Source organism: Papaver somniferum, chromosome 7 (genome assembly GCF_003573695.1).
Source record: "Papaver somniferum cultivar HN1 chromosome 7, ASM357369v1, whole genome shotgun sequence".
Classification (NCBI taxonomy): domain Eukaryota; kingdom Viridiplantae; phylum Streptophyta; class Magnoliopsida; order Ranunculales; family Papaveraceae; genus Papaver; species Papaver somniferum.
Window position 1 is genome coordinate 102,353,655 of NC_039364.1, and position 9,005 is coordinate 102,362,659.

The 9,005-nt window shown below is 35.2% G+C and overlaps 1 protein-coding gene across 1 annotated transcript; it reads left to right on the top strand.

Moving 5' to 3' along the window:
- Positions 1 to 7,524: 7,524 nt before the first annotated feature.
- On the top strand, positions 7,525 to 8,868 carry LOC113295010 (putative F-box protein At5g62660). The gene has a single exon (XM_026543373.1). It carries the CDS (start codon positions 7,525 to 7,527, stop codon positions 8,866 to 8,868), a length of 1,344 nt encoding a protein of 447 aa, XP_026399158.1.
- The last annotated feature ends 137 nt before the right edge of the window (positions 8,869 to 9,005 follow it).

Consider the following 9,005-nt stretch of genomic DNA (forward strand, 5'->3'; position numbering starts at 1 on the left):
ATATGCCTATATGTGAGAAATAACATATAGGCATGCACGATGGAGTTTCCATCGGGCGATAAAGACTCCATCGCTCGATGGTCTTTCCATCTCTCGATGGTCTCTTTATCTCCAGCAATAAAGACTTTATCTCTGAGTAATTATATATATATATAATCTCTCCTTCTCTCCTACTTTTTCACTTTTCTAATATATTTTTATATCTAAAGAGTCCCACCGAATATATAATAATACTAAACTTTTTGTAAATACCCCACCACAAGGAGGGAAACTTTGTGCACTCCTCTTTTCATTGGCCAAGGTTAACGGAGATTTTTGATATTTTGGGAACCTATTTCCTTTGGTAATCAATAGTCTAAGAAAAGGTGGTGTGTATGTATGTGGGCCAAAGAGTGGCTGAGATCGTCCGATATTTTAAATGGCGGAGATTATTCCTTGGCCCAACTAAGCCTCACTCTAACCGGAACATAACTAACAGTAGACTAACCTTGGCCCTTCCCGTCAATCCATTGGTAGCTTACGTTCTGTGCTTAGAGGTCTTAAAAATTACTACGCAGGAACAAGATGCCGCTAATTCTTTTTGTGTACCTGTAGTTTCGTTGAAATCAAAATATCTTAAGTAACTGGATACCGATTAGTTTATATAGAGAGAAAATAATCCATGTTTCTACTATAACACGTATTTTGGTAACATCCAAGCTTGAAGACAGTCATAATCCATGGTCAGAATCAATCAACAAATTTAGAGTTAACAGTTCAGAGGATCATGCTTCCATATTTGATCAAACAACAAAAGCAGCATCCTGTTCGATCAAAAAATGATTAGTTTTCATATAATCAATACCATTCTTCTGTAGTTTAGGATCATTGCTCGCTACTCAAAACCTTAAAGAGAAACGAAGATAAACTCTATGATTACTGATTAGCATCTACGACACAAGGAAACACTAACTTTAAAAGAAGTAAAAGTATCTTTATACTATTAGGTTAGCTATTTGTTTTTTTGTTATGCTGCGAACTGATACACTCTGCATCTTACTGGACAACTTATCTGCCAATTGATTTAATTACTGAGGTTTAAGGTTTAAGGGTTAAATTTCTTTCTATTTGGTTCTTGAATATTGAAGTGGTTTGAAATATATGTGTCTACAAAAACTGTTGAACAACACCAAATTAATGATAAAAAAAAAACGTTTCAAACTGTACCATGTGTTTAGTTACATTCTTTTCTCGAACATTTATAGTTTCACTCACTATCCGGCAAAAATTGAAGGTACACATCATAGATGCGCCTGCTAATTGTTCAATAAACTGCTAATAAAACTTTTACATACGTGTATGTATGTTCCTAATTATATTTTTTATTTCGCAAGGGAAAAGATAAACGTACAGCTGTTTCGGGTTTTGACAAGTTTTCTCAAGGTTCTCGATTCGAGATCAAGGTTTTGACATTTTGAACTAAGAGATATTTCAGCTAAAACGGAGTCACAATTTTTGGAAGATTAATTTGAACATGTATGAGAAAGCTAAATTGGAATCCAATTGGTGATCTCAACTCTAGAACTGCATTATATAAATGACTGCATGTTGTTGTTGTTTACCATTACAACATCGTAATAGAGGTGTAAATTCCAGGAAAACCCTCAACTGTTAATTTATTACCTCACTAGGTATGGTTTGTTGATTGATTTGATTTTATAATTTGCATGTTGCAAACTCCATCCAAAGTGACTATCATCCAATACAATCTTTATATATTCGAAAAACATGCACCAACACTACAAAGATGTTGGTGATGTTAGTTTATAGCAGAGGTGTGTATATATATATATATATATATGCCATAGTATAAAAAATTGGTGATATTAATCTTGAAGTACAGGAAAACATGGACAAGCTATCCCTAAATGTTCTTTTTCCATGCCTCTCATTTTGGTGCGCAGATCCCCGCCAATTTCTTTTTAAAACTAAGGAAAACAAAGCTACCGAGCTTGGAGATGAGATCTTTATGACTTTAAAAAAAATCCTTAGGTCAAGCTTATAACCAGTATCCAAAGGCGAGAGAATCTATACTTCTTTAACTTACGCTTGATTTAAACTTAGGCTTGATTTTAACTTAGTTATGCAGGGACGGTAAACATCATCCGGCACTACCACCAAAAGGTTGAGCCCCGGCCGTAGGCCGGGGTGGTACCTAGTTTTATTTTTTAAAAAAAAAACACAAATTTCAAAGCCATTATTATTTTTTTTTTGTCTTTCTTCTCCTTTATTCTTTCATCTTCTGTACCTTTTCTGCTTCTGCATCTTTTATGAACTTTTTAATGAAACATTGAGATCGCCCAACTCTAAACAAAAATTACTTTTAAAAGCACTTATTTTAGTCTGTAGGTGAGGTGTTTGGCGATGGTAACTTTTGCAGACCTTCACAAGAAAGGCATGTGGGAATTTTCTTTTCCACCATTAGATGTCAAGTACAATCGAGAGACAGACACAATAAAATATAAATGGGAGAATGTTGACACATCATCAGGTATGTGTGTGACATAACACACGGTACCTTGTTTACCAAGAAGTTTTGGTTACTCGTATATTAGGAAACCAGGTTTGTTTAGGAAGTATTGTATCTTAGAGTTCAAGGAAACTCATGTATATAAATTGTATTCAACTCAACGTGTAATAATCAATCAATCAATAAAATTCAGTTTCAGTTTATCTCTTCCTCTATCTGTTATATTCTTGTTTAACCAAAACCTAAACCTAAGTAGTTTTAGCTTGGTATCAGAGCTGATAACAATGTCTTATTTGAATTTCATCAGGATTTTTGTCTTGTGAAGGATCGATGTACCAGAAAGGTTCTTCTTCGCTGCAGTAGGAGGGGTGGTCTCTATCAACTTGATGATTCGTCTAAGTCTCCTAAATTTTGCATAGGATAACGTGCTATCTTACAAGACTGACACTCTAGATTGGGACATCCAGTGATGCGTACAGTTCGTAAAGTCGTTTCTCAGTTTTCACTTCCGGTTTCCAGTCAGACTATTAAGTTTTTTTCATCTTGTCATGAACATAGGAGTCATAGGTTACCTTTCAATCCTAGTAAAACTACTTATTTCAATCCATTAGATTTAATTGTCTCAGATGTTTGGGGACCCTCTCATATTTTATCTAATGAAGGATACAGATATTATATTATTTTTATTGATGCGTTTAGTCGTTTTACTTGGATGTTTCCTATGTCTCAAAAGTATGATGTCTTTTCTATATTCTTTTTGTTTCAAAAGCATGTTGAAAATCTATTTCATCGGAAAATCAAAAAATTTCAATATGATAATGCACTTGAGTATCGCAAACTTACTCCGCATCTTTAGCAACTTGGTATTTTTCATAGATTTTCATGTCCACACACTTCTGAACAAAAAGGTTTAGTAGAACGCCATCATCGTCATATTCGTGAAACTGGGCTTACAATTTTAAACATGGCTTCTGTATCATCCTCGTATTGGTATGATTCGTTTTACACTGCTTGCTATCTAATGAATCGCGTTCCTTCCACTTTTATCAATAATTCATCTCCATATGAAGCTCTTTTTGGTCTTCCACCGGATTACACCTCCCTTCGTGTATTTGGTTGTTTATGTTATCCTCACCTACGTCCATATAGGTCTCACAAAATGGAGCCTCTTTCCTCTCTTTGTGTGTTTATTAGCTATAGTCCATCTCAAAAGAGCTACAAGTGTCTCCATATCCCTACTGGTCGTATTTACGTAAGTCGTCTTATTGTTTTTGATGAGAATACCTTTCCCTTTGCCTCTACACCTTCGACGACATCGATTCCTTCTCAGGTAACAACTTATTCACCCCTCTCGGCTTTATTACCACCTGTTTCTGTGATTCGATCCAATGTTACACCTGTGCTGTCAGTTTCCACAGCTCAAGATGATTCTCAGCATGTTACACGTGGTGTATCACCTCAGTACCAACATCAGAACTTGTCTCTGCCCGTTTTACGTTCTGATTCAATGGACGACATCACTTTGGCTGTATCTACATCGTCGGCTACTTCTAGTTCCGTATCAATCTCGAGTTCCATCAATAGTGGCGTTCTAAGTGAATCTACAACACCAGCTTCGAGTTCCACATTGGCACCAGTTTCATGTTCACATACTGCACCTACCTTGTCAGTATCCAATTAAAGTTCACCTACAACACCAGCTTTGACTTCAGTGCCAGCTCCAACTTCGACTGAAGTTTCAGTGCAATGTCATTCAGATACAACACCCACTCTTGCAACACATCCAATGGTTACTAGAACCAAAGATGAAATTTTCAAGCCTAATTCAAAATATGCCCTGGTATGTGATTCTCTTCGTGAACCCACTTGTATTTCGGAGGCTCATAAAGATCCGGATTGGCGAGTTTCATCAGATGATGAAATCAATAAATTAATCCGAAATGGCACTTGGACACTAGTACCCTATCATCCTTTCATGAATGTTATTGGATGTAAATGGGTATTTCGTATCAAACGGAAGCCTAATGGTGAAATTGAACGTCGTAAGTCTCGCTTGGTTGCAAAAGGTTACAATCAACAAGAGGGAATAGATTTTTCTGAAACGTTTAGTTCGGTTGTTAAACCATGTACTATTCGTATTATTCTTACTCTGTCTTCCAATTGGCCTATTCATCAACTTGACGTACAAAATGATTTCTTACATGGTGAACTTCAAGAAGAGGTATACATGAAACAACCTCCAGGTTATGTTGATTCCCGATTTCCTACACACGTTTGCAAGTTGCATCGTTCTCTCTATGGTCTTAAACAAGCTCCTCGTGCATGGTACCAACGGCTCAGTACTTTTTTTATTACAAATTGGGTTTGTCATTTCAAAATGTGACTCGTCTCTACTTATCTACAATGGTTCATATGGTACTATTTATCTATTGGTGTATGTGGATGATATTATTGTTACAGGTTCCAACTCTACTGGTATTAAATCCACTCTTGATCGTCTGCAACAAGAATTTGCAATTAAAGATCTTGGATTCTTGTCTTATTTTCTTGGAACTGAAGCGATTTGTACTTCTTCAGGATTTTTTCTTTCTCAACAAAGGTATGCTCATGATCTTCTTATTCGAGCAAAAATGGATGGTGTTAAACATATTCAAACACCACTTAGTACTTCGGGAGACATCTCTTCGGATCGTAGTACCTTATTAACTGATGCTACTGAGTATCGTAGTATTGTTGAGGCGCTACAATATTTGACACTTACTCGTCCTGATTTGGCTTATGCTGTCAATAAAGTATGTCAGTTTATGCATACACCCACTGTTTTTCACTGGGGTCTAGTAAAACGTATACTACGTTATCTTAAAAATACTCCAACCTTTGGTATCCTTCTTCGACCATCACCTTCTCTACAATTATCATTCTGTGCGTATACTGACTCCGATTGGGCTGGTTCTCTTGATGATCTTCGTTCTACTAGTGGTTATTGTGTTTACTTGGGTGGTAATATTGCCTCTTGGAGTGCTCGTAAGCAGAAAACAATGTCTCGTTCTAGTACTGAAGCTGAATACAGGGGACTTGCGATTGCCACTGTTGAAATTATGTGGATTCAATCACTTCTTTCAGAACTTCGTATATGTTCTCAATCTCCTCATGTTCTATGGTGTGACAACCTTGGTGCTAATTATCTCACTGTCAATCCTATATTTCATGCAAGGACAAAGCATATTGAGATTGACTATCATTTCGTTCGTGATCAAGTTGCTTCTAAACTTCTTGATGTCAGGTTTATATCATCTAAGGCTCAAATTGCGGATATTTTCACAAAACCACTATCCAAGGATCGTTTTTCATTTCTAACGTTCAAGCTAACGGTTCAGGATAACCCGTTACGCTTGCGGGAGGGTGTTGAAACATCATCAAGTACGTGTGTGACATAACACACGGTACCTTATTTACCAAGAAGTTTTGGTTACTCGTATATTAGGAAACCAGGTTTGTTTAGGAAGTATTGTATCTTAGAGTTCAAGGAAACTCATGTATATAAACTGTATTCAACTCAACGTGTAATAATCAATCAATCAATAAAATTCAGTTTCAGTTTATCTCTTCCTCTGTCTGTTATATTCTTGTTTAACCAAAACCTAAACCTAAGTAGTTTTAGCTGAGAAGAAGACAGGAAGTTATAAGGATTTCTTAGAATTACCAAAAATAAAATAAGTACTAAATAATTTAAAGTCAAGAAGAATCAGTGGATCAAACTATTACTACCCTCCATTAAGGAGAATACTGGATTCCAGTTCAATGATTCAATCATTTGTATATTGGACTTGGTAGATCAATGCGAAAAAATTAAGGATTAATCAATCGCGTATCAAATACTAATCTTGTTAAAGGGAATTGGATATTATGATTAATCAATCTCGTATCAAATACTAGTCCTGATAATGATGATGCTAGGAAAGGAAAATGTGCGCTTTTAGTTTAAGAGAAAGAAATAAAGAAAGATCTTTCAATTGAGAAGATCCAGCTACTTAATTTTTCCCAAAGATTAAGTAGGAAATACCATTAGGTCCTAGAAATAATATATTAGAAAGAGTCTAGTCCAATTGACCCAGTTAATTAACTCATCAAGTATATTGTGGAGAGAAAATTAAGAAATAAAGAGAAAAGATAAATTCTTAAGCCTATGGTAGGATCAAGTAAAATTTATTATCGGAGAAATTACTTGATATCGCTCTTGCATACATTTAGATTTACTAGGAAGAAGATAGGGACGATGGAGATTGAAAATTAGGACCTGATAAATAAAGAAGATGAATAATGAGAGAGAAGATATCAGTTTTGATATTAAAAAAAGAAGAGAATACGAAGATATATTCCGTTATATAAGTTAACAATAAAGAAGGGAGGAATGTGCACCCCCGTTAACATGGATTGCACAAAGTCGGACCACCACAAGAACACAAATATAGTATCTTTTATTCATTAGGGTCCCATCCAACACAATTAGATATATATTTTTAACCAAATTTTCCCTATCACCATAGTGGGGATATTTATTTATCATGTCACATGATTCAAACTCTTTTTTTTTTGGACACGGTAGGAAAGGGCCTGAGCGCAAAAATAATTACCGTGTTTAGTTCTTGTTTTTAGATGTTATAATAATATGTGAAAAATATTAGGCAATTTAGATGTTATAATAATATTAGGCAATTCTGAGCGTACATGAAAAAGGTATTCTAAGCGCAAAAAAAATAATTACCGAAAAGGATTACACGTCCAGCTCATAATTTGGAGTTCTTTTGATTTCTTTTCGGATCTCCAATTCAGTAATCATTATCTATAAATATAATTTGCTCCAATTTCACATCAAAGTAAAGGGATCGAAAACTTCAAATTTCTTACCATCTGTTCTTATTATTAGCAGCACTTTTTCTTTGATCTCTACCTATAAATATACTGGTAGGCAAGGAGAATACATCGGATTGAGAAGAAGATTATTGATTAAGAGGATGAAGAGTCCTGATATTAATGTTAATTTTGATAATATTAACAACGTTATTATTGATGATGGATATGAGATTTTGTGTGATATACTGAGCAGACTTCCAGCGAAATCTCTCATGAGATTTAAGTGCGTATGTAAAGGTTGGAGATTGATAATTCAAGAAGATTCCTACTTGATTAATTTACATCTTGCACGGTTACAAAATAAAGAGAACCGTAGTACTACACTCCTCATCTCTCCCGTTCATGAGTGTTCTCCTCTTGGGTGCACCGAAAGGAAGATGACTTTTTTCTCCGCTGAAGAGAAGTTATCATCAGGTGGCATTCCATTATTAGCATGTCAACGTCGTTTTTGCAGTGGTATTAGTGTCCCTTACAGTAATTATGATGGATCAATGCTGAAACCTATAAATGGTTTGGCATGTTTCACCGATACCTACTTGGGTTCTGTTCTCATCTACAATCCCAGTACTGGAGAAAAGACTTCGTGGATCCAAACAACCACACCAGAACTATTAAAAGATGAGTATCAAAAGCACAAGCAAAACCTATTAGAAATTACGTATGAGTGTGAATTTGGATTTGGATTTGATCCCACTACTAAGAAACACAAAGTGGTTTGCGTTTGTTTGGTTACCAGAGTAAGTAAAGATGATTTTGTTACTAGTCATGAAACTATTGGCGAGGTATTAACAGTAGGCTCGAATATATGGAGAAGGACCGATGACGTCCCACCTTTCATGGTTACTGATGAACAATCTGTATATGTGAATGGTTATATATATTGGAAATGTTCTGAAGATATACCTAATGGATCTTCATTCATAATGGGATTTGATGTTAGCAGTGAAAAGTTTAATAGAGCAATTGAAATCCCATATTTCATCCTTGATACCATGCATCGTCGTAGCACTAAATTAGTAGAAGTTGATGGACATCTTGCTTTACTAGATAGAGAAGAGGACCACTCGATCAACTTGTGGATTCATAATGACAAGAAGCAGCAAGGAATCATGACTACTTCCAACAGAAATAACAGTAAAAATTATGATGTACATGGTGACGGTGGTGGTAGCTGGATTAAAGAAATAATCCCGATGCCCTATCCTTTGGTTGTAAGATCTTACTTAGCTTTTGAAGCTATCACTGGCACAGATCTCATAGTCCTCAAACCCTTTCGTCAGCCGATCGAGCTTGAATGCCTTCATTATTACGATCGTAAGAACAAAGAATACTGCAAGAAGAAACAAATTGATAATATTACCAAGTCTTCTGATGATCATATTTCTCCCGACCTAGGCTATGATGTCACAGCTTTCTCGGGGTCTCTTTTACATGTTTCAGACTAACTGAAAAGTGGTACAATTTCATAGTGAACATTATTATGTGCGACTTCTCAGTTTTTTTTTTTTTTTTTTTTTTTTTTTTTTTTTTTTTTTTTTTTTTTTTTTTTTTTTTTTTTTTTTTTTTTTTTTTTTTTTTTTTT